The sequence below is a fragment of the Sander lucioperca genome, chromosome 16 (assembly GCF_008315115.2).
Source record: "Sander lucioperca isolate FBNREF2018 chromosome 16, SLUC_FBN_1.2, whole genome shotgun sequence".
Classification (NCBI taxonomy): domain Eukaryota; kingdom Metazoa; phylum Chordata; class Actinopteri; order Perciformes; family Percidae; genus Sander; species Sander lucioperca.
In genome coordinates this window covers 4,447,638-4,474,803 of record NC_050188.1, presented here as the reverse complement: position 1 = coordinate 4,474,803, position 27,166 = coordinate 4,447,638, and the positions used below count along the sequence as shown (strand labels likewise).

The 27,166-nt window shown below is 40.2% G+C and overlaps 1 protein-coding gene across 3 annotated transcripts in view; it reads left to right on the top strand.

The window, feature by feature from the left end:
- Window positions 1-1,018: 1,018 nt before the first annotated feature.
- The window catches only part of ctdp1 (CTD (carboxy-terminal domain, RNA polymerase II, polypeptide A) phosphatase, subunit 1), a 99,065-nt gene continuing 72,917 nt past the window's right edge, over window positions 1,019-27,166 (top strand). For 2 of the 3 annotated variants that reach the window (XR_004102877.2, XM_031287128.2), the window contains exons 1-9: window positions 1,019-1,552; window positions 3,383-3,466; window positions 5,454-5,547; window positions 6,372-6,500; window positions 8,331-8,481; window positions 10,535-10,625; window positions 11,663-11,829; window positions 16,589-17,617; window positions 26,683-26,824. Coding sequence is in view for 2 of the 3 variants with exons in the window: in XM_031287128.2 (XP_031142988.1) it covers window positions 1,260-1,552; window positions 3,383-3,466; window positions 5,454-5,547; window positions 6,372-6,500; window positions 8,331-8,481; window positions 10,535-10,625; window positions 11,663-11,829; window positions 16,589-17,617; window positions 26,683-26,824 (2,180 nt within the window). In the remaining variant the exon portion in view is untranslated. The remainder of the gene's footprint in view (window positions 1,553-3,382; window positions 3,467-5,453; window positions 5,548-6,371; window positions 6,501-8,330; window positions 8,482-10,534; window positions 10,626-11,662; window positions 11,830-16,588; window positions 17,618-26,682; window positions 26,825-27,166) is intronic. The other variant, XM_031287129.2, reaches the window with a different exon arrangement.

The window sequence follows — 27,166 nt, the reverse complement described above, 5'->3', positions numbered from 1 at the left end:
AAAAAAATGTTTTTCCTTTTGGCCATTTTTGTGTGTTTTTTTTGCCTAAACTCTAAGTTGTTGTCCATTATTCCATCCTCTTTCAGTCACTCTGTTTTCTGATTTGTACTTGTCTGGAGACAGTAACTTTTAAATAAAAATCAACACATAAAAAAATCTTAAATAAATAAATAAAAAAATCTTAAATAAAATAAATAATCGATTATTAACTTATCAGAATCGATAATCGAATCGTTCTAGAGAGAATCGCGATGCATCTAAGAATCGATTATTTTTCCCACCCCTAACTCTCTGGTAGGAGGTACCGAAATGGTTCGAGCTTTGGTTTGAGGCATGCCCTTGTCCTATTATTTACTTATTCGTGTCTTGTCCTCCAACTTTACATCCCAACTTCTACCTATGAAGTCAATTCATTGATAGAGTTGAGTTTAAAAAAGTTAAAACAATGCTGATGTTTTGATGTATTCACAAATGTACTCGGCAGCTTATTATTGTGTTAATTAGGTCTGTCTGTCTGTCACAGTTACATCATCTTACATCATTTAGGTCTCTGGGCTCCACGGTCCTTAATCTCAAGCTTATGGAAAGTTTAACAAAGACAAACAAGTAATGTTAAAGGGCTAGGATGGCTTGAGTGGATTTTGTCATTATAACCAAATTTTGTTGGGATTTGTGTTAATAATATGATAATAAAGTATTATTACTTTGTAACTTACAACCCGTTTGTTTTGTGCCTATGTCGCTTGTGCGTTGTTGTCAGTGTACTAAACCGGAAACTTGGATTGGCATTTAGAAGGTTGTAAAGTTACCAAAAACAAACAGATATGCGGGCAATAGCTATAACAGAAAGCACTAAACATAATCAATAAGATTAAAAAAAACAAAAAAAAAAACGTATGTAGTGAAACTAGTTTTTTTTTAAACGTTTCAATAAACCATATATTGCGCTATTTCATTAGGTATTTTATTTTGAAATATATATGGACTTTTTTTCATCTAGCTGGCTGCGTGGTCTACTACCGGATGCTGTAGTGACCCGTGTCGCTGCAGTGTTGCGTTTTCCTGTTTACGGGCGGGAAGAGCGAACGTAGCTGACTGGAAGCTACTGTGTTTAAATCGGCAGCACATTTCTTTTAATTTTCCTTGATGCTCATGGTTTGTAGGTTTTAATTATACACGGGCAATTGTGAGATCCAGTGGATACGTTTTGAGTGGACCGTTGCTGAAAACTAAAGTGATTTTTGCAGAGTGCAGGGCAGATGGAGGATCCTGCAGATTCTGGCGGTGGAGGCGGCGGTGCAGCATCGGAGGGCCCCGCGATGCAGGTGGCAGATATCTGCTGGCCGTCCGGGGCTCTCCCTCTACGGCTTCTAGAGTGGAAAGTCAAACCTGGGTCTCTTGTTAACTTGGACTCCGTGCTAGCACTGTGCGCTCCCATATCTCAAGAGAAAGGGACAGAGGCTGCCAGGCTACCAGAGAAAAAGGTGAAATCGGACCGTGCTGGAGTAGTCAAGGAGCTATGCTGTCAACTTGGACAAGTTATACCTCCCGGGTGAGTCACTCTACTAGCTAATGTTTGCTGACCTGCTCCCTGCCTGGAATGGCTAAACGTTACAGGCGACATGTCAGCTGTACTTTTGGTATCGCTTTGCCAGCTAAGGACTTCACCTGCAGTGTAACGTTAGCTAGCTAACGAGTTAACATGAATATAAGTGCTAAGTACAGTTAGCTTGTTTGCTAGCCGTACTCGGAAACACCACTCGCAGCATTTGCTCGTACCAGCGTCAAGTCAGTCAAAACAAACAAGCAGCCTTTTTGGCCAGTACCTTCAAAATAAAGGTGTATTCTTTTCGATGGTAGTTTTCTGAGCATTTTCAGCAGTTGCAATTAAAGTGGAGATGCAACCAAATTGTAAGCAAAATTGTATCAAACATTACACGGATTCTTGATTGTTTGTTTGATATACTTGCAGTCATGCTTGCAAGTAAAACATCTCAACGCTTTTATTTTGAAGGCATAACCACGTGGAGTGTTGTCTCGCTCTCCCGTGCATGAAATGTGTACAGGCTGTGTAGGTTGACAGGTAGAAGAATGGCCCGAGGCTGCTGTTGTCCCACTGAATTTGAAACCAGCTAGCCGTTTTAATGCCTGCTTCTGCTTGCTCGCCTATTATTTCAGAATAACAGGAGATGTATTTTTTTTCAGCAGCTGCTTAGCACATATTTGTCTGGTAACATTCCTCCGATATCAATACGCATTACATCTCTGATTCAAAACTTAACACGATTTGCTGTCACGCCTGTGAGAGAAGTTGTGTTGCCTTCAAGTGTTCCTTGTACACTCCTACTCCTCCTGACTTTAAAAATCCAGGCTGCTTGTTGTGACAGCAATTTGCCCTTAGAAAGAAGTAATATAAAAACGGTGTAAAAGTGACTGCTTTTAACAGAAATGCTTTAGATCGCAGACATTGGTCCAGTATTAAGCAAGATCGCTGCAGTCGGCAGCAGAGAAACAGGCTACAATGTAAGTTAACAGGGCAACTGTCCAGTTTGTATTTACAACATTATGGAAAGGATGCCTTCAGGGATAGACCTTTAAAACCTCTTTAAGACCTTTCTGTTTGACCAGAAACAGCTCTGTAGTCGCTAGCGCTTAACCCACCAGACTCCATTTAAAAAAGCAATACTTTTAGCGTGTATAGAGCCAACATATTTTCACATGTAAATCGGTAAACTGTGTGTTTATTTCAACCAAAACTAGAGTTGTGGTGGTTGGAGAAGTGGAAAGACGACCTAAAACGGCTTTTCATAGTTTTATTTTGTTTCTGTCGACTTTGAATAAAGTGTATTTTACGATGCTAAAATGACTGTTTATTTACATGGAGTCTGGTGGGTAGTGACTGCTTTTAAAAATTAGATGGAACAGAAATGCTTTAGTCTGCTGCAGGAGATTTGCATAAGTGAAGTAACAAAGTAATTTCACAGAATAGCAAAAGGTTAGCTTTTTGAAAAAGTAAAACAAATTTATATTAATTGCACAGCCCTTTATTTATATATATATATATATAGCTAACTGTAGTTTCTTAATTAGATACAAAGTAAAACAGCTCTGTACCAAGCTCTTTATTATTGTAAATAAATACAGGCATGTTTAGTTGACTGGATTTACAACTTATTCTCTATTAAAAACCCAACATTTGCCAGTCACTTAAACATATAGTTTTGAGGCTCACCGCTAATCTTTAATACATATGTAGCATCTGATAAACTTCATTCATTTCGAGGCCTCGCATGCTACGAATCTCACAAAAAGATGGAACTAAAGCACTATTACTGGTTTACCGAAAAGCTTACACCAACATTTAGTTTTTTCTTTTTTTCAGAGGTGTCATCGTCCGAGTAGAAGAATGCAGCCATCCGATAGTAATGAAGGGTTTATGTGCTGAATGTGGCCAGGACCTGACTCAGTAAGGGCATGCACACACTGTAACATTGTTATACATGTATATGTTTTCATTTTCCTGTTCATTGTTAAGGATGATGTGATCTGTTCTGCTTACTCGCAGACCCCACACAGTTCGCTGAGCTGATAGTAGAGGTGTGAATCTCCACTGATCTCCCGATTCGATTTACGATTATCATGTCTTCGATTCGATATCTCGATGCATCACGATTCGTCAAATACATTTTTTCTATTAAAGCCATTTAGGATATTTCATTCATAGCTTTTCAAGCTTCAAAAACAAAACATTCTGCAGTGTTCTGATACTAAATAAATTGGATACCAAAAACTACAGCACTGAGCACATGGCACTTTCTGAATGTGCAAAACATAACCGAATATGTAAACAGAAAGGTTGTTAGGCATACATTAAATTGTAAACACAAATAATCGATTATGGCCCGGCCGATTTATTGATGCAGCATCGTCCACGATTCGATACATTGATTATTTGATTAATTCCAACACCTCTAGCTGATAGCAAAACATCTCTACCTAAAGAATACAAAAGTCAATGCTTACAATTTCATGACAGGTCATTCAGTGAATAAACAATATAGAGCTAATCAATCATTATTTTTTTAAGCACGTTCTATTCTTGTGCCTTAAAACTGATGGACTAAATATATATATATATATATATATATATATATATATATATATATATATATATATATATACACAGTATCTCACAAAAGTGAGTACACCCCTCACATTTTAGTAAATATTTCATTATATCTGTTAATGGGACAACACTGAAGAAATTACACTTTGCTACAATGTAAAGTATTAAGTGTACAGCTTGTATGACAGTGTAAATGTGCTGTCCCCTCAAAATAACTCAACACACAGCCATTAATGTCTAAACCGCTGGCAACAAAAGTGAGTACACCCCTATGTTAAATTCCCATAGAGGCAGGCAGATTTTTGATTGTTAAAGGCCAGTTATTTCATGGATCCAGGATACTATGCATCCTGATAAAGTTCCCTTGGCCTTTGGAATTAAAATAACCCCACATCATCACATACCCTTCACCATACCTAGAGATTGGCATGGTTTTATTTCAGTTAGCCTAATAGCTGGTTTGATTTGCATTGAGAGATGATTTAATGGAAAGTACCCCATGCCAATCTCTAGGTATGGTGAAGGCTATGTGATGATGTGGGGCATTAGACATTAATGGCTGTGTGTTGAGTTATTTTGAGGGGACAGCACATTTACACTGTTATACAAGCTGTACACTTAACACTTTACATTGTAGCAAAGTGTAATTTCTTCAGTGTTGTCCCGTTAAAAGGTATAATGAAATATTTACTAAAATGTGAGGGGTGTACTCACTTTTGTGAGATACTGTATATCTGAGCCCAAGTATATCAGGTGGATTCTGTATTATTGGAAACCACCAGGTGGTACCAGAGATCAGACAGTGAGAGCTGAAGAACATCTCAGGTCATGGATCAAGTCCTTCTGCCCTCTCCTTGGTTTCAGTTAGATAAAGATGTGAAATGTACAGCTGTACGTTAGAATCCGAGACAAGCTACATTGTTGTAGATTATTGATTTTAAAGAAACAAAGTGTTAATGTTTTTAGCTTGAAAGGTACACGGAAAGCTGTTTTTGACGGTCAGCACCTCAAAGTTTGCATTGTGAGGATACATGAGGAGACTGGCACTGAACTGTTGAACAGCAGGGAATCATTCTTGCATGCCATTTGATAACATGTTTTATGTATTAACAGAGAAAAAAGTCAGTCTAAAAGTAGCTTAAAACTGCCCAGCAATGAACCCAAATATTTTGCCAATTGCAGTGTTGTTCGTGCGAACTGCTGCTAAGTCGTTGGCGAAAGCTGCTGTTCTTCTCAGTCGCAATATGTCCAAGGACCTAAGAGAAGCACCAACCACAAAATGCATGACTCCCACGCTTTGTTTTTGTTTTTTTTCTTCCAATCCCAGGCTGCAGAGCACGAATGGGAACCAGCAAACTCCTATCTCCACAGCAACCGTCTCCATGGTGCACAGTGTCCCTGAGCTGATGGTCAGCTCCGAGGTGAGTCATATGATGGAGATGCGCGGAAGACTGGGCTAGTAGGGCAGATGTACTTCATATTCATGCTATTGTAAGATATCTGTGTGTGCGTTCCTGTTGGAAGCACTGTGCCCCCCCCCCCAAATCCTTGCGACATTTGACATCTTCAAATTGAACAAATGCTCAACATTTCCCGAGGAATGTCAAGAATTTCGGGGTGGAAAATCTGGACACACAACTCTCCGCCGAAACAAATCATCATTCCACAGTCATGAATAATCTAGGTTTCCATAGACAACCAGTTTAAACTATGCAATGAATATTTAATCAAATATATATGACCATATCAAAGGTCGATGTTTGTTTTTTTCCCATCTAAAATCAAGGCCAAGGCCAATCGAACCCCTATAGTAGGTTGCATTCCAGGGCTAGTTTAATTCAATCCAATTAAATACAAATGTATGTGGTATGGGAGATCTGGGTTCGATTCCCATTGCGTTACATCAACCAATGTGCCCCTGAGCAAGACGCTTAACCCCTAGTTGCTCCAGAGGTGTGCGACCTCTGATATATAGCAATTGTAAGTCACTTTGGATAAAAGCGCCAGCTAAATGACATGTAATGTAATGTAATTATCCTGTTAGGGCAATTACATGCAGCTCAATACCCAGGGCACATAAAAAAAACTGTTAATAACAAAGCTAAAAATAATCAAAACATGTAATTCTGGTAATACACACTTATTTACACAATTGTTAATTATATATGAAGAACTGAGATCATTCAAAAAAGCATCAAGTGGTGGCGGCCCAGCATATTCCATTCATTCTGTTCCCTCCCAACAGCAAGCAGAGCAGCTGGGCAGAGAAGACCAGCAGAGACTCCACCGGAACAGAAAGCTGGTCCTGATGGTGGACCTGGACCAAACGCTGATCCACACCACTGAACAGCACTGCCAGCGTATGTCCAATAAGGTATTACTCCATCCTATCTAGGCCTGTAACAATTATTACATAATTGTCTAATTGTCAATTCTTTTAAATAATCGCGGTTGCTTTGGTAAACCGCAATTAATTGCTAACATTAGCTAAGGTCTTAAAGGGTAACTACCATTTTTTTCAACCCTATGTTCCTATGTTTTTGTGTCTAAGTGACTGATGGGAACAACACTCTTTGACATTGGTCCAGTATTAAGCAAGATCGCTGCAGTCGGCAGCAGAGAAAAAGGCTACAATGTAAGTTAACAGGGCAACTGTCCAGTTTGTATTTACAGCATTATTGAAAGGATGCCTTTAGGGATAGACCTTTAAAACCTCTTTGAGACCTTTCTGTTTGACCAGAAACAGCTCTGAAGTCGCTGGCGCTAAACCCACCAGACTCCATTTAAAAAAGCAATACTTTTAGCGTGTATAGAGCCAACATATTTTCACATGTAAATCGGTAAACTGTGTGTTTATTTCAACCAAAACTAGAGTTGTGGTGGTTGGAGAAGTGGAAAGACGACCTAAAACGGCTTTTCATAGTTTTATTTTGTCGACTTTGAATGAAGTGTATTTTAGGATGCTAAAATGACTGTTTATTTACATGGAGTCTGGTGGGTTTAGTGAACGCGATTTTGCGATGTTTTTACGTTTAAAAAAAGGATCTTATTCTTCAACAGAAAGGTCGCCCTCCTTAGAAATCCTTTCCATAAAGTTGTCAGACACTTAGAATATTAATCTGAGCCTGTCAGCGGCAAAACAAGCACTTTCGTGAAGGTAAATACAAACTGGACAGTTGCCCTGTTAACTTACATTGTAGCCTGTTTCTCTGCTGCCGACTGCAGCGATCTTGCTTAATACTGGACCAATGTCAAAGATTGTTGTTCCCATCAGTCACTTAGACACAAAAACATAGGAACATAGGGTTTATGCATGAAGAATAAATGCTACAGGCGCCTGGGTAGCTCACCTGGTTGAGCGTGCGCTCCATGTACTGGGGATCAGTCCTTGATGACCAGTCCACACTCCGTACTTCAGTCTGTACGGGGAGTTGAACCAGAGACTCTCCGGTTCCTAACCCAACTCCCTGCAGACTGAGCTACTGCCACCCCCACATCTGTTTATAGATAACAGAACATGCAACTTAACATTAGTAAACATGTATTAATTAAAGTATTTATGTTGTATGCAGTAGTCTGATGTCCCTTGTACTTGAGTTCATGTGATTATTTTGATAGTTAACTTCATATTTGCCACCAGACATCACTTAAAGCATTTAATTTAAGACCTTTTGTGATACAGAGCCCCGCTCGCACATTAGTAAACCCACAACAGAGACGCTGTGAAAGTCTTGTGTTTTCCCCATATTTAAACGTGTATCATGCCGCTTCTCTCTCTATGCCAGTCGGCTTTTCACTCCGCTTCCGAGTGGCCATTGGGAACAACTATGAATACTTTGGTTTCTGACGAGTTGCTGCTCTAACATAATAGGGAGGACCGGAATGGCTTTCAGAATGAATCTCCTGAGCTAGATCAAAGGGCTGTCTGCCAGCGCAATGACGTCAAAGTCTCATTACAAATGACTGTTTTTAGTACGTGCTGTACTTTGCACACTTTTGGGTAAAGGTCACTCCCCGTTTGCCATCAGAAACTAGATCTAGTAGTCATTTCTTGAAGGCACTTTGCATTGACAGTTTTCAGCCTTTTATCATTGACATCCTTATTCAAAAATCTTCCTCTGAGAGCAGATGCTGAGACCTAAAATCTGTGCATTTACCTCACTGTGTCACCGTTAACACTCTGTCACTTTGTCATTTCCACCAGGGCATTTTCCACTTCCAGCTCGGGCGAGGAGAGCCTATGCTCCACACGCGACTGCGCCCACACTGCAAGGCCTTCCTGGAGAAAATCGCCAAACTCTACGAGTTGCACGTCTTTACGTTCGGGAGCCGCCTTTACGCGCACACCATCGCTGGTAAGGGACTCGTTCCCTGACACCGTACAGCACTCCCCCCCCACATTATAATTGCTGATTACACGAATCCACACGGTTTCATTGATATCAAAATAGAATGCTTCTACTTGTACCGCCTGGTTGTGTCCATAAGAGGGAGGTGTCTGCTCATGTTTTGTGTTCCAGATGCTGTTATGCTGGCTCACTGTTGTGCATCTAATATCTCTGTGTGTCATTTGCAAGCAGCAGGGGTGCTACATTTTCCAATGCAAGTTAAGCTAGTTAATGTTTTTGCATTAAGACTTTGGGTGGGCACCTGCTAAATCTGCACATACATTAGACAGCCCCTTCCAATTGTAGCCTAGTCTTAAGCAGCATTTGGCTTGTAGCTGACTGGTGTTGGTTTCCTTTTTAGGTGAAAATATTTCAGTTAATGATTTAATGCCGCGTTATAGTGAAGTGTAGGTAGTTTGTTTATATGCTGTATTTTGGTATTCAGGGTGCAATCTTTCATTATACTGTATTTAATAGAAGCAGCCTTGGTACAGGTATGGTTCTGCCTCCATATGATTAATGTTTAATGCATTTTGAATTAGATTTGACTACTGGTCCTGATTCAGGGAGCTCTGCATGTTTCCCAGCAGTGCTCCAGCTATTGGTAGCTTCTGCTGTGTGGTTAAAAGGGAGACTCTGTGGCGTCTTGTTCAGCCAGGGTAGGTCACAGTAACCCTAGCCTAGGTTTAAATTAGGGCTGTCAATCGATTAAAATTAATCTAATTAATTACATACTCTGTGATTAATTAATCGAAATTAATCGCATACATAATTAACGGTGCCTGAACCGATACTTTTTAAGAAAGTAAAAAAAGAAAAGAAAAAAGAAGGGTACTAAACAACAGTCGGTGACATTAAAGAACGGCGTGTTTATTGCTAAGGCCATATGGTCCAAATTAAATGATTTAATAATAATGTATAACAATAACAACAACTTATTTCATACTAAATTGCGACAAAAAAAAAAAAAAAAACACCAGATGGGAAAAGGACATTTACAATAACTTCAAATGCACCACGACGCTGTAGTTTACCAGTTTCTTGAACGCACCGTCTGTGTTGTTTCTCCGACGGCAGCTGCAGATTGTTACGTACCGGTGTTGAATCCTCTACAGTAAAATACAGTCAAACTTTACACCGTTTAGCGTTAGCTGTCAGCATTTTAACCGTTTTTAATCCAGCTACTAGCTAGCGGTAGGCTAACGTTAGCTGCTGTCTAGTATAGTGTTAACTAGCTAACTAGCGGTAGGCTAACGTTAGCTGCTGTCTAGTATAGTGTTAACTAGCTAGCTAGCGGTAGGCTAACGTTAGCTGCTGTCGAGTATAGTGTTAACTAGCGTCACGTTCAGTGGTGTTTGTGTTGCCTGTATCGTCTTCAGAGCACCAGAGAGAAGTTCAGACATATCAGTGGCACCAGATTTCGGTAGCCATGGTTGGCAGGAAGACGATTTTTTACAAGTAAATGTTATAATCAATGATCCAGGCAGAACATTCTCGTCTCCCTCCTTCATTTTACAGTCCAATGGTGGCTAGAACGGCTCCTGGTCAAACATCAATATGGAATGGATTAATCTGCGTTATTTATTTATTTTTTTTTTTTTAACGCGTTATTTTTTTCTCAGATTAATTAATCGAAATTAACGCGTTATTTTGACCGCCCTAGTTTAAATCAATCTGTGCATTTCTTCTCAGACCTAGTAAGAAAGAGTGAGAAAGTTTTCAACGCTTGATTAGAATGAGAAGATACTGGGGTAATAAAGGTAGTAACACGGTTCAGATAAGAGAATAGGCTATTTTCTTTGTGAGAGTATAGTTGTGTTAATGTTTCCTAGAAATGGCGTGGAAATAAAATAGCATACTTTGTTGCAAGTGCTGTAGCATTATGTATCTTTTTCAATGCAAGTGAACTACCTACCGCGACCTTGGAGAGGAAGTTTATGACTTCAGTCTTCAGATACCGCTTAATTGGCATTCATATATGGATTTTTATCTTTTCTTTTCTTCACATCTTTTTTTAAAGGCTTTCTGGATCCTGAAAAGAAGCTTTTCTCTCATCGGATCCTTTCCAGAGATGAATGCATCGACCCTTTCTCCAAGACGGGGAATCTTAGGTGGGAATTGCCTTCTGCTACCCTGCACCCATCCACTCCCTAGACATTATTTGGTAACACTTTACTTGATGGTATCTACATAAGAGTGACATGACACTGTCATGAACACATGACACATGAACCCTAGCTTGCCATGACAAAAACCGAATGACACCGAAGCGTTTTGTCATAAACGTTTATGACTTGTTTATAATGTTTATGACACATTCACGACAGTGTCATTACATGTCATTTAGCTGACCCTTTTTATCCAAAGCGACTTACAATTGCTGTATATGTCAGAGGTCGCACGCCTCTGGAGCAACTAGGGGTAAATTGTCTCGCTCAGGGACACATTGGTTGATGTATCACAGTGGGAATTGAACCCGGGTCTCTCACAGCAAAGGCGTGTGTCATATCCACTGCGCCATCGGGCACAACAAGTAAAGATCAATTATTCTCTCTCTGTGTTAGTAATGAATGGTTGACGGTGACGTCTTACAACAAAAGAAAAATGGACTGATTTGAAGTGCCCCTTATTTTTGATTCATAGCAAAACTACAAGATTACTACAGTCAAAGAGAGATAAATACCAGGCTCACAGAGTTTATCTGGGGGGGAAAAACGTTTGGACATACTATGTCAAAAAGGCTCAGCAGTTTTGCTAGTAGGGCTGGGCGATATGGAGAAAATCAAATATCACGATATTTTTGACCAAATAACTCGATATCGATACCGCAACAATATTGTAGTGTTGACTATTGGTGCTTTCACAAAATATTTACACAATGTGATTTTTGATAAATAATCATCAGTAATGTGGATATAATGATATAATGGCTAAAGGCAAATAATAGAACAGCTAGAACAGTCTGGTAAGTTCAGAAAATGAAATCACTTTACTGTAATGCAGCCTTTAAAACCAGGAAAAGACAAGACTTATGCCATATTACGATATCCAAAATCTAAGACGATATCTAGTCTCATATCACGATATCGATATAATATCGATATATTGCCCAGCTCTATTTGCTAGTGTCTTGTGGTTTCCCTGACAGGAATCTTTTCCCCTGTGGTGACTCCATGGTCTCCATAATCGACGACCGAGAGGACGTGTGGAAGTTTGCACCTAACCTCATCACCGTGAAGAAATACATCTACTTCCAGGGCACAGGGGACATCAACGCTCCCCCTGGATCACGGGAAGCTCAGATGGCAAAGAAAGGTACAGTGCCCGCACGTCTTTTTTTTTTTAATTTAAAGGGTAATTTCGGCATTTTTTCAACCCTGGACCCTTTTTCCCCAATGCATTGGTGTCTAAGTGACTAATGTGAACAAAAGTCTTTGAAATTGGTCCAGCGTTGAGCGAGAACGCTGTAACCGGCAGCGCTCTTGCTTAACACACGACCAATTTCCAAGATTGTCGTTCCCATCAGTCATTTGGACACAAAAACGGGGGGGGGAATAAGATCCAGGTTGTAAAAAAACAAAACACAAAGTTACCCTTTAATAACATGACACATTCGTTGAAAGACCATGTAACGAAAAAATAGCTGACAGTTTATGCAACACTGAAGGTCAAATGGACAAGCATGCCCTGTCCAGTGAGTGGGTTCCAGTACTACGCACATTCCCCTGGGAGAGGCACTTTTAGCTGTAAGCAAGCAAGTCAGTCCAGTGGCTTCAGTGATCTTTGGCTGCTCTTCTGGGTTCATAGCGCTAATGATGAATGCTACACAGTCCAGTACATAGTTGGAAATAGAGGCACAGCGTCCACTGTACTGTATCTCACTGACGCTGAGTTCTGACACCAGGCGGATTTGCGATAGGACCAATTCTGGTGCAAACTGTAAAAATGCAATGCAATGTCGCCGGGTTGGGTCAGTGGGTAGAGCAGGCGCACATATACTGAGAGGTTTATGCCTCGACACAGAGGTCCAGGTCCAATTTCCTGCATGTCTTCCCCCTCTCTCTCCCCTTTCTCACCTAGCTGTCCTGTCAAAATTAAAGGCGGAAAAGCCCAAAATATAATAATAATAATAATAATAATAATAATAATAATTAAAAAAAGAATGTAATGCCATTTTTAACAATTTATTTGGTTATGCATTAAGGGTGGAAAAAATAAATAAATCGAAAATCGTTGAAATCGTGATTTTTATTTTTGCGGCATTTTCAAAAAAATTGATTCTTCTCCCTAGAATCAATATCTTTTTTTTTTTTTAATGTTCATTTTTTTTTTTTTCACTAATGATTCACCTAACTGTTTTCTGTTTATACGGTACCGCTGACAGACTTGCTGTATATTAGGCAAATGATAACTATTAGGTTCCTTGGTCATATAATTTATTATAGAGAGTCACTCAGCCTGGACCCAAACAATAAATACTCATCAACACTGCATTCATGTTCAGCCAGCGTCCTGAGTTTACATGATGAGCCTACACACCTCTATCCACCAACCTCATCATTAGTCAAATGTACCCGTCGATAAACAACGATAGACTGTCCTAAAGGGCTCCAATACTTTCACCACCATACAGTATGTCCCTCTGTGATGAACTCCTATAGGGAATCCTCTCAAAGACACAGTGTCATTTTCTTCATTATCATAGCAGGAAACGAGCTGTTTGGAGCCAGCCAGTGTGTCTCCTTGGGGACTTTTGTCGGACCCCCTCATTTACACCCACTCTCAAGCTGTCACATCAATTAGTGATAACTTGTGGTTGTACTGAGCCCATGTTACAACAGCTGCAAGGCTCAGTAATGGGCCTTTTTATTGTTGCTACATTGAGAAAAGAATAGAGAGTTTGCCCAAAGCAGATTTGGTCCAATGCAAATACAAACTCTTGGAATATGATTTTGATTTTTTTTCCTCAAGCAATTCTCTTCTCTTGCCAAGTCAAATCGTTTAAGTAGACATGTTCTAGTAATCTCCATCACACGGACGACAACATACAGACATTTGCATGAAGGATTTGACTAAATCAGCAATTCTGTCTTTTTATATTTAGTATTTTAAAAAAAAAAAAAAAAAAAAAAAAAAAATATTTAGAGTCGCACTTTTATTTCTGAAACAAAAACATTATGAAATAAAGATACCGGTTCATTTATTAATAATGTGGAGTTTTAAAAGTAATACAAAACAAACATTTTGAAATAAAATGATTTTTGTTGTCGGCAGGTGAAGCATCATTCAACAACATATTAGGTAGGCACTTAATTCTAAAACTGCATTATTGAATTTATTTATTTTATGGGCACATTGATGCAGCACAAGGGACTGTAACACAATATTGACATATTGTGAATGTTGACCAAACAGGGCTTATTTGGCTTGTTATCATCCTTAACTAATGCCATCTGAATCTTTATGTGATGTGAAATCACTGGTGTAGTCTAATGTATTGTAGTGGGTATACTGTACTGTATATGTATGGGCATATATATATATATATATATATATATATATATATATATATCACGATTATTTCGGTCAGTATTGAAATCACGATAATTTAACACGATTACTCGTTGACTTCTGGAAAGATGTTGCAATTATTGAACTTAAACAGTGGAAAAAGTTAAATAAATCAACAGTAAAAAAAACACATACAACTGTGAACTTTGCTTTAATACTTTGCCTATTTAAACTTTATTTTTCATTCAGAACACAAGAGAAAATAAGAGTTTACTTGCAAAACATAATAAGCTAAATAATTGTTTTTCTCGATTATTCTGTTTTTGTGATGATTGGGAGCCAAAATCATAATCACGATTACATTTTGATTAATTGAACAGCCCTTATTTTTATATATATATATATATATATATATATATATATATATATATATATATATATATATATATATATAAAGGGCTGTGCAATTAATATAAAAAACACTGATGACATTTCAAAATATATCAAAATTATAATGGAAAGTATGTAGTTACGTGCCATTGCACATTTTTAAGAGGGTATATGGAAATTCTGGATCTTTCTTAGTGGGTATACTGTGTATACCTGCGTATCACGTAGACTACACCACTGTGTGAAATATGATATTAGAAACTGTATCAATGACTAGTCACTGTCCTGTAGATTGTCAGCCACTCTTAACATTCAGGTGCGGCAAACAATGTAAGTCTAAAGTTCTTTGTTTTTTGAGGATATATTAAACACTGTTGAAAGGTTTTGCGCAAATCTGATTTGCTGCATTCGTACATTCTGAAGGCCGGTGTCCACTGGCCCGTGCCTGCTCTCCGTGCACTGCTTCCTCAAACTATTTAGCTGCCCTCTCCTGTGCATCCAGCTCAGTGGTTCCAAGTCATACAGTACACTCCACTTAATATCACTGATGGAAGTATATGTTGTGCAGAGTTTACAGTACAGCTTTCCATGTCATTCAAAAATGAGAGAATACTTTGCCTCCAAAAAAAACATAATTCTTCTTATTTGTCAAGTTTGACTTTCTCAGTATCAGTACCATTTGTCTTGTGGATTACTCTGTGTTGTTGACAGGTTATCACTTGAGAATTTGATTCCACGCTCAAATAGTCAGTTGCACTGGAATGACCCAGAGGACTTAGATTTCCCGTAGAGGAAGATTCTACACCAAGAGTTGATGCCAGCACGGGCAGCCAAGGCAGCTCTTCCCAAACTGGGTTATCCGCAGGGTAGATTGCACTTGTGTGAAGTGTTAGGAAGGTTATTACTAAGAGGTTTATACAGTGGCACTCATAAGTTTATGAACCCATGCTAAAGTTGACTAAAAAGAGGAATAAAAAAAATCATCTGTTGGAAACTGAGCTTAATGCCTTCATTAAAAAAAAATAGTAAAAATCCAACCTTTTAAGGACACCAATTTTCTTTGTGAATGAATAATGTATCGTAAATTAATGTTCTTTCTTAAAATACAGGGGCCATAAGTAAGTACATCCCTATGTTAAATTCCCATAGAGGCAGGCAGATTTTTATTTTTAAAGGCCAGTTATTTCATGGATCCAGGATACTATGCATCCTGATAAAGTTCCCTTGGCCTTTGGAATTAAAATAGCCCCACATCATCACATCCCCTTCACCATACCTAGAGATTGGCATGGTTTTATTTCAGTTAGCCTAATAGCTGGTTTGATTTGCATTGAGAGATGATTTCATGGAAAGTACCCCATGCCAATCTCTAGGTATGGTGAAGGGTATGTGATGATGTGGGGGTATTTTAATTCCAAAGGCCAAGGGAACTTTATCAGGATGCATAGTATCCTGGATCCATGAAATAACTGGCCTTTAAAAATCAAAATCTGCCTTCCTCTATGGAAATTTAACATAAGGGTGTACTTACTTATGCCCCGTGTATTTTAAGGAAGAACATTTATTTATTTACGATGCATTATTCATTCACAAAGAAAATTGGTGTCCTTAAAGGTTGAATTTTTCCTAATTTTTTTAATCAAGGCATTAAGATCAATTTCCAAAAGATGATTTTTTTATTCCTCTTTTTAGTCAACTTTAGCATGGGTTCATAAACTTATGAGTGCCACTGTAACCACAGGATCACAGACCTTCCAGAATGTATAAATGCTAAGTACAGGGTGAAAAGGGCCATAACTATAACTGCAAAAATCCATTATGAAATAAAAGCAGACTTTTGAAAAAAAGGCATTGTGAAATTAATAGACATAATATAAAACTCTGTTAGTATGAAAATAAGAAGGATAAAATAACATTTTATAATAATGAGTTGAGTTAATAATTTCTTGAATAATTTCACAAATTATTGTTTGTCATCTGATCAATTATTTCATAGTTATTTATCCAATATTGAACACTTTGGAGCTCCATGGATGTCAGGATGGGAAAATCTGATGTAAATTGGCCTGGTTGACGCCAGAATCCTTTCATCTTCAGCACAGTTCTTACTGTCGCCTCTTGATTGTGATGCACGTGTCCCTGAATGTTGCGTAATTGCTTTGTCTTCTTCCTGCAGGAGGCCAGCCCAGTCGACCAGTGGAGAGCGCCGAACCAGGAGGAACGCTCGGTGCCGATGAGCAAAATAACGGCCCCAGTAAAAGGGCCAAAGACCAGAACGTTTCTGGAATCGAAGAGACCACAACATCTCAGTCCTCTCAGGAAGTACCGACAAATGAACGGACACATCCCACAGGGGTTGTGGAGGATGAATCGGGACGAGGCAAAGGAAACTCAGAAGCTCAGGTGGGCGACAGAACAAACGCTAAGGAAGATGATAGCAACAGGACACTGGTGACACATGAGGCGCAGGACAGTGCAAACTCATCGGTGCCGAGCCACGGGTCCAATAACTTGGACTTTGACCTTTCCAGTGACAGTGACAATGACTCCATCACAGAAAAGCCACCCTCATCCGTGAGTGATAGCGAGGCCAAGTCTTGCCAGGCAAAGAAGTCCGGGCAGGAAGGAGTCACGCAAGAGCCCGGGGACGGGGCAAGGGAAGGGGACAGTAAAGGCCGGAGTGAAGCAGAAACCAGTTTGGACACAGCAGAACCTTCAGGAGTTCTTCTCCCAGACCCCGAGCTGGGAAATGGCTGCTCTGATAGGAGAGAGCCAGAAACGGAGTCCCAGAACAGTGAACAATCTGGGGTGACCATGGGCGAGGAGCTGCTGGACCAGAGCATGGAGGACGAGGAGGAGGAGGAGGAGGAAGAAGAAGCGGATATCGACCAGGACGATCACTTGATCTACCTGGAGGAAGTGCTGGAAAGGATTCACGCAGAGTACTACGCACGGTACGCAGCCTATCTGAGGAAGGAGAGCTCGGAAACACCGGACATTCGCAAGATCGCCCCGGAGCTGAAAAGCAAGACACTGGAGGGCACGACGATAGTGTTCAGTGGCCTGTACCCGACCAACTACCCCATGGAGAGAACCCGTGAGTTCTACCATGCCAAAGCACTGGGGGCCAAGATTAGCAAGAATCTGGTTCTTAGCTCCCAAGATCCCAGTCGGACAACGCATCTCATCGCAGCTAGAACTGGTAAGTAGAAATGTTTATATGCTTTTCAACAAGCATACAATAGTAGCATTATTGGTGTCAAATTTGACAATGAATTGATCTTTCTAAACTTTTCACTGTATAATTTCCCAACAAAACAAGTCATTTTTAGAGCCAGGCTGGTACTGGATTTGGAGGATTGATATTTAGAATTACTTCAAAACTACGTACATTATTTTGGGGCGCCTGGGTAGCTCACCTGGTAGAGCGTGCCCCCCAATGTACAGAGGCTCTGTCCTAGCCATAGCGGCCGCGGTTTTTGATTCTGACCTGCGGCCCTTTGCTGCATGTCATTCCCCCTCTCTCTTCCCTTTCATGTCTAAGCTGTACTCTCAAATAAAAGCTACCTACCTACTTTTTCTGACATGCATATTATAATTTTTGTTCATTTTACCAAATACAGTTGAGTCATTTTTATTTTTAGTAGCCATGTGCTGGAACCTTTCGTAATTGGTGCAAGTCATGCTTTGCTAATCAGGCTAGAATTCAAGAACGCGAGACTTGTTTAAATGCCGGCTGGGCTTACTGGCATGTTGGCAGATTTGTGTGTCTGAGTCTGAGCCTTGTCAAAACTTTGAGCAGAGATAATTGGGATTGAATCCACTGTCATCACAATTAATGTATCTCAGAAGTCAGCCATTGCATTGTGATGAGCTCTGGTTAACCTACTGTCTAACCACACGGTGTACGAGTGTACCACTATTGAGGTGAGGTCTTGGTTCAATTCCTGGCAGAAGCAGCAGCAGCAGGAAATGTTTGTTTGTATTAGCAGTAACTGAATATAGCTCTGGTCTGGTTATAAAGAGGGTGAACGGTAAACAGGGAGGCTGATATCAGCGAGATAAAATTGTAATTATACGTTTGCATTGTTTCCTTTGAATCCCTCGTGAGGAGGTAGGCATTCTGAATCCAGTGCAGGAATAGCAGACTCCGCCATGCTCATTTTATTGAGATTTAATTACAGAGTGTAAATACATTGCGTAAATATTGCAGAAAAAATGCAGTTTGATTTTATGAAAATCTTAAATGATTATAATTTTAACTCTTTTTTTTTTTTTTTTTTAATGCTGATAAGTAAGCACCGGATGTGAAGACAGATGTGAACACAGTTGGCAGGTTTTGCATGTATAGCTGAGATCGTATTGTTGTCGGTTTGCGTCAGAAACCAGTTGGGGATCTCTGTGCATCCCTACCTGTTTGCTTGTTTGGAAGTTCTCCTGCACACTGGTGGCCAAAACATTAATAATGCAGCCTTAAATAGTAATGCTTTAAAATTGATTCCCACATAGTTCCTTGAGACTGCTCCTTCTCTGTAATTAGGCCCCACTTGATTGACAGAAACACAGTTCACTGCATTCTGACATTAGAGATCCATGAGAACACTGAAGACAGTTTGTGTATTTTTTCCCCAAATGCGTAAGGACTTCAAATAAAAAAAAGCTGGTGAAAAATGTGTTTCTATGGAGGCTAGTTTTGCACTCGTAAGACCCAAGATTATGTTGAGGCTGAGAAAAATGGTTGAGTAGTTCCCAGTGAATATCGAATAGTATTTTTGCTTGAAATGCCCATCTCTAGTCAGGGGATTGATGCTCATTTTGGCTAACTCCAATCCCTTTACCCAGCAGTTGGGAAGCAAGAGGCGGGAACTTTACTTGGTCTGGATGAGCTGCAGCATTTAATCTAGAGGTGGTCCGATACCATTTTTTGCTTCCCGATTCTGATACCTGAACTTGCGTATCGGCCGATACCGAGTACCGATCCGATACCAGTGTGTCATGTATTTTATTATGTTTTAACAAGTGTATACTACTATCCCTGTATGGATGTGATATTATTTCTATCTTTGTTGTCGGCCTGGCTCAGGTTAAACTCTTTGTTAAACATGAACAAACACAAACAATGAATGCCAGAGAACTTTCTTTTATTATCCAGTTTGACAGTCTGTTATAACGGAAAAAGAACATAAATAAACTACTTTAACGTAGATTTTCTTTAGGGCTTTATTACATGGTATCGGATTGGTGCATAAACTCCAGTACTTCCCGATACCGATACCAGCGTTTTAGGCAGTATCGGAGCCGATACCGATACCAGTATCGGAACATCTCTAATTTAATCACAGACAAGGAGAAACTTACACTGTTAATTTTTCTACCACCTGACAACTTTACTGTTAAAGGCTCTGAGACACCAACCCGACGGCCGACCTTCGGCAGAAAAGGCAGTCGGACTGACTGCCTCCCCGAGTTGGTAAAGAAGTTCCTCGGAACACACCGAAGTGACGCCGACTTGAGTGTACGTTCTGCACGTGCGCGAGACGTAATACGTCTCCATAACAGCAGGTGGCGCTAATCTGTATTGTCGCCCAAAAAATGAAAACCGGCAGCTGATTGGACGAACGCATCACTTGGGTCTGGCTGCTCCCGGATTTTACAAACGAGCATAATGGCGGCTGGTTCGGAATACGATCTCATATTGTACTAAAATAGTTCACCGAAACGTGTTTCTGAAAACTTTTAAAGCGAGAAATAGGCCATGCAGTTGCTGAATCTGTCTTCATTTCAGATCGACAAAGGTCGATTTAAAAGATTTTCGTCAGATTTTGAGAGCCGTTAGTCAGGCTCATCCCGCTCGTCATTTCCGGGTTAGCGCTCCACCAATCAGATTGGCCATTGAGTCCGACTGCCCGCCTTCTGATTCAACAAGTGAAATCGGCCCAAATGAAGGCCGACGGCTCCTCCGACTGACGACGGCACAGAACACACCAAACAGACTCGAGTCACTGACCTCGCCAGACTGTCCGATGGCCGATTATCGGGTTGGTGTGTCAGGGCGAAAAGACTTTGGTGCACATATTTGGCTGGGGGTTCAGGGGTCCTCCCTCAAGAAAATTAGGTACATTTTTCAACAACAAAAAATGCAATTTTACATCATTTTGGACTATTATTATTATTACTACCATATCTGGGTCTAAAACGTTTGAAAAGCTATAGCAGATAATAAATGTATGATACTCAAAAAGCTTAAAGACAAAACTTAGTAAAGAAGTCCACTGGGGACCAACTACAATTATTAGATCTGAGGTAAGTCATTTAGTTAGTTATATGATCACACATTCGGCTTAGGGGGTGCCCAAAAAGGATTGGGTTCTGCGCCTAAGCCTTATTATGGTAGGGAAAACCCTGTAATAGGTAAACGTGTGACATTAAACATGAAATCAGCCTTTGGCCATTTTCACACAGTAGTACTGTAAGCATCAAAGCTTGCGTATGCTGTATTACAAGTTCTTGTTTTCGTCATCTACTGTCATTCGCATATGTCCCCTGGATCATATGGCAGTGAGTAGGGCTGAACGATTTTTGAAAATAATCTAATTGCGATTTTTTTCCCCAAATATTGCGATTCGATTATTTTTTTAAGCTTTGTCTTCTGTATTATTCAACAAAGACAAACAATAAATCATTTTATAGTATGAACAACACACAATTACACACTAGACAGTTAAAAAAGTAAAAATATAGTATATATATACACACACACACACACACACACACACACACACACACACACACACACACACACACAACAGTGTAATTTTTTACAGTGCACAGAGAGGAGCTGCCTCCAGCCCCTCCCCCTCGTGAAGTTACGTGCTGCCGTGTGCAGTTGTTCAGAGAGGCTATCGTTGCGTTAGCTAGTTGCTGGTGTTCTTGCCGTGGGATTAACTGTACTAATAAAACCGTTGAAACACCACGGCCACGCTGCTGTGAAAGCTCCCCGAACGTCATTTATCAGAGTCTGGTTGTTACCCCTCTCAGTGGCAGCTCCTCCACTCCATATCTTTATAACGGAGCTAACCGCTAACCGGAGCTAACAGCTAATCAGAGCTAGTTGCCAACCGAGCCTTCAGTTCTGCGTTCCTGTATCCATTAACTGCACATATGGACTTGAACCAGAATAAAACCCTTCATTTTATTAAAATGGCTGTAAAAGTTTTAAACTACAACTCAGAGTTGTTTGAATGACAGAAATCAGCTCAAGGTACAGTGTAGCGTTAGCATGCTAGTTGATGCTTTCTCTGCGGAGTGCAGACTGATTTGCTCTCGCGAGTCATGTGACCAAATCGCAGCCTTTGCGATTAGGAAATCGCGTTTTAACATATCGCGATATTATCGCAAATGCAATTAATCGTTCAGCCCTAGCAGTGAGTGTGCTTGTGTGTACACAATAAGCCCATGTGGCCAGGTCTTTCCGGTCCTCTGGTTGGTTAGATGGTGTTGCATTAAAAAAGAATTGCTGCTTTTGCGTTTTGAAAATTGCGTTCTTTTACGTTGCTATATCGATTTGAATTTGATTAATCCTTCAGCCCCAATTGCTACCAATCCTTTCCGAAAACAAGCACGGGAAGTGGCACTGTCCCCTGGGAGTTAGCCCCGCTGTGAGCAGCACTTGGCAATTACTCGTCTTGTACATCAGAAGGAGAGAAAAATAATCCAAAGCTGAAACCAGGGTAATATGAGCAGCCACTCGCTTAGTCTGGAAAGAGCTGCTGAAAACGCCCATTTAAAAAAAGCACATTTGACAAGTGTCCACCTCGTCGAATTCACAAAAAAAATCATTTTTTTCTTTACTATTATCGTTCACACAGTGTTCCTTAAATGGTTGGTTACAGATATAATTCCATTTCCTATTTTTGTGGACACATTTTAAAGTGCCCATATTATGAAAAAATCACTTTTTCTGGGATTTGGGGTGTTATTTTGTGTCTCTGGTGCTTCCACACACATACAAACTTTAAAAAAAATCCATCCATGCTGTTTAGAGTGAGATACAGTTTCTGAATGTGTCCTGCCTTCAGTCTCTGGGTGAGCTGTTCAAAATCGGCACGGCTTGTGACGTCACAAGCCGAAACGAGCAGGCTAACCGCAACCATTAGCTCATAGCATTAGCATGCTAACGCTAATGCTAATGCTAACGCTAGCATGCTAACGCTAGCATGCTACCTCGTTCTCAATAGCAAAGCACTGCTACAACACACACAAGTTCACCATAATCTACAAAAGAACTACTTACATGTGTGCCCTCATTTAGAAGTCTCCCAGCTAATCCTGCCTTGTAACTGACCAAAGTTGTAGAAACAGCCTTTCTTTTACTGTCTATGGAGCTAGCTAGCTGACATGATCTACATCTGAGCTACTGGGCATGTGCAGTGCAATCAAAGATAGTACAGAAGAAGAAGAAGAAAAGAGGTCTCACTCTGTAGCTAAAACAGAGACCAGGTGAAAAGAGGATCTGCAGCAGTGAGAGAGAGCACTGCAGTATAACAAAAATATGGTGTTTTTTGAAAATTAAACCATGTAAACCTATTCTGGTACAACCTTAAAATACAATTGTGAACCTGAAAATGAGCATAATATGGCTGCTTTAACTTTCAAAGGGCAGAATTATTAGAAATGGCAGCCAGAAACGTACTCTTTTTCTTATTTACACTTTCTTTACAAAATTGGAACCGTAAACCATCCTGCCTTTTGCAACTCCACCTTGCCCTCTTACTTCAATCTTTCCACCAATCCAAGCTTTTAAATGACCTCTCCATGTCCTGCATGATTCCCAGCTCGTAGATGGGCACACAAAAAGATATCATTCTCTAAAAGTTAGACTGATGATAGAAAGGATGTCTAGTTTTGTTTTGTTTTTAGCCACGAATGGCTCTATGGATGGTGATGCCGGCCTCTTGGTCAAACACTGTTAAAACGAATGACGTATCTCAACAACAGTTAGATACATCTCCAGTAGATTTTGTACTTTGTGTAGTTTGTCTGTTAGCACATGTTAGCTTGCTAACACCTAGGGCTGGGTTAAAAGATATCGATTCATACAGCGCTCAATGCTAACTTTTTAAAGTGGTTGCCAGCTTGGCAACCAGGCATCAGCTTTTGGTTGCCGCAATTGACAGTACGGTTGCCATGTTTTAAACTGTTGTATGTGCTGTTGGAATCCTCTACAGTGAAATACAGTCACACTACACCATTAAGCGGTCAGCATTTTAGCCGTGTTTAATCCAGTTACTACCGTAGCTAATGGTAGGCTAACGTTACCTGCTGTGTAACGTGTTATTAGTGTTTACTAGCGTGACATCCAGCGATATTTCTGTTGCCTCTAACGTGGGTTTTGGAGCATCAGAGCGCAGCGCAGACATTTAAAGGCATACTATGTAACTTTTCCCTCTTCGGTCCCCCTACAGGTTGTCTCATTGGAACTACAGCTCGCGCGGCTGTAGTTCCAATGAGACAACCTGTAGGGGGACCGAAGAGGGAAAAGTTACATAGTATGCCTTTTAAGTGGCACCGTAATGAGGCACCAAAATCCGCATTGCAATTCTGTCCGGTTAATACACCGGTGCCATATTAGCATCGGATTTTAACGTGAACAGAAAATTGCGTTGCCTGTATGTTTTCACGGCAAACGCGCATGTGTGGAAAGCGGTCCCACAACAGCTGAAATGTTGTGTTGCGCACGAACGTAGTTTTTAAAATTAATGGAGACAACCAAATAAAATATTGACTGTCGAGCCCTGTCATATATTGGTTCCCTGCGGTCCTCTGACAAGGACCTGCTGGATACCCCCCGCACCAGGTTGCGGACTTTTGGGGACAGGGCTTTCTCTGCCAATGCTCCCACACTCTGGAACAGTCTACCACTCCACGTCCCCTCTGCCCCATCCCTGCCCATGTTCAAAAAGCACCTCAAAACATTTCTTTTCACTAAGTCCTTTGACCCCCTAACCCCCCTCCCTATTTGTTAAGCGACCTTGGGTACCTTGAAAGGCGCTATATAAATATATAAATAAAGTTATAGTTATTATTATCATATGAAACTAGACAATCTTAGGGATGCTGTTGAGTTTGAAACAAGATAAAACAAGGCTGATCTTTGATATCAATGTGTTTTTATGTTTTTATGTATTCACAATGTACGCTGCAGCTGAGTTAGGCGAAAAGGATTGTATCAATACTGTTAGACCCGATCAATATCTTTCTGTTTCATACTGATTCTTAAGTTTCTCAAGATAATTAGATCATGACGCTCTTTGTTCCAAATGGTCAAGGAGGCAGCCCTGCTTTTGTCACACGGCAAGAAGAAACCTTTTGTCTAGGCTATCTGTCTTGGAGCCAACCGCTGCTGTCGTGCCGACTAGATTAGAACAAAAGAAATGTTAATTCCTGTAGCTTGAAAAGAAGTTACATCCTCATGCAAAAGTCTTTGATCTATGACCGAGAGTAACCTAAGAATTTAGAAGTACGCCCTCCTTATTTGGACGACGAAGAAAACCAATGAGATGCGCCCAACATGCCACTGTGCCATTGAAGGACCAATGGGAATGGTTTGGGGAGAATGTAGTAAACAAGTGGACGGTCATGAGGGACTGAATAGATGTGGATCCATTAGAAGAGACAGCTATTTCAGCCTGCTGCAGCGTAAACTGGTTTTTGTCATGCCATTTCATTATTACATCTTTTTGTTATATCTTCATTGGACCGTGCCTCTCCTTTTCTCAAAAACTCAACAATCCATGTCATGCAAAGAAAGGCCCCAAAGTTAGGCAGAATTTTGGCGAACCATACACATCACAGATGTATGATTTTAGTTACAACGTCTCGGCATCACGCTTTCTGCACTAAAGAAAGCACTTGTGGAATTTTTTCTGTCTCTATGTAACTGCTTTGGGGCCAATTCTTAATGACAAGCATTAGTTCAATGATAATCTCTTTCATATCCAAGCACATTTGGTATTGTAACTGAAATATTCCTAATCGAATCCAAATTGAATAAAATCAAATCGGGAACTTGTGAATTGAAATCGTTTCAGGAAATCAGCGGTGATACCCAGCCCCACTAACACGCTAAACTTAGATGGTGAATATGGTAAACATTACCTGCTAACCATCAGCATGTCACCATTGGTATTGTGAGCATGTTGCCATGCTGACATTTAGCATTTACTGTAAGTCAAAGCACCGCTGTGCCTAAACACGACCTCACAGAGCCACTAGCATGGCTGTAGGCTCCCTGTTTGCTGTATATGGTGTTGGGGAGCCTAACTGAATAATGTTTATTTTTCTTTTAGCTCATTTCAATTATAATGGAAAATTGAGATCAAGTTACTGTTGTGCAGACATTCACTTTGATGTCTAACTTCATTAAAAGTACTATAAAGAACATCCCTTTGATCCGTTTGACTGTTTGTTTGTTATAAGCAGCACAATACCGTATTCGAGGAAATGTGCCTAGACAATGTGTGAATGAACAATATGTGATTGTTAGCCATCCGTGACTAAAACAACCTAGGGGCAATATGCATCTAGGCTCTAAGATTTAATTTGGTGTCTTTGTGTGTGACATCAACTTATTCAAGCAGAAACGCTACCCTCTGTAGATTCAACCAAACAGAACATGGCTTTTTGGGATTTCTAATGAAACTATTGAGTTGGCAGATGAGTGAAAAGAAAGTTACTCCAAAAGAGAACCTTGTTAACCTTCTAATAATATAGACCAGACAATTATTTTCTCTTTCAGGAAAGAAGGTCTGATCATTGATCTGAGTTATTCAGCAGACCCAGAGTGTGTGTGTGTTTTTGGTTAGTGCTGAACCATTAATCGCGATTTTATCAAAATCGCAATATAGACAAGTGCAATATCCAAAATGCAGAATGTGTCAAACCATTCTGATTGAAGTATTGTGGTGCTGCAGAGACGTCCCGGCCTACAAATCGAATCCTACAGACTAAAGAAAAAAAAATCTTTGTTTGGTACAGATCTTGCAAAAATCACACTATAATCATTTTTTTATTTTTTTTTATTTTAATATTGTTGAATGCAAATGAGAATAATGATCATTCCCTCCAATATCGTGAATCATATCGCAATCGCAGTATCAGTCAAAAACAATTGCAGTTAGATATTTCCCTCATATCGTGCAGCCCTACTTTTGGTAAGAGTTTTTGATTGTAAGGTAAAAACCTGTTCTCATTCCCCCCCCCCCCCAGGCACCGAGAAGGTTCGTCAGGCCCAAGGCTGCAAGCACCTCTTTGTTGTCAACCCCGACTGGCTGTGGAGCTGTCTGGAGCGCTGGGAGAGGGTGGAGGAGCAGCTGTACCCACTAAAGGAGGACTATTCCAAGACGCCAAGGTAAAGGAGAGCTTCACTGAGATTGTGGTGGCACCTGGATCGTGGCTGCAGCTGCTGCCGTGATCCTGCACGACGCCCACTGCTACTATTATTTGAAGTCATAGTTCTGTTATCTTTACTGTTACTATAATTGCCACTGTTCATCATGTCCCCACTGCTATAATTATTATGAGTCATTGTAGTTGGGTATTTCTCTCTCTCTCTCTCTCTCAATTCAATGGGACTTTATTGGCATATAAGTTTCAATAACAATGTTGCCAAAGCATCAAAATACAATTTTTCCAAATATTTGGACAGAACACAATAAACAGTCATATGAACATTAACACAATATTATCTTAA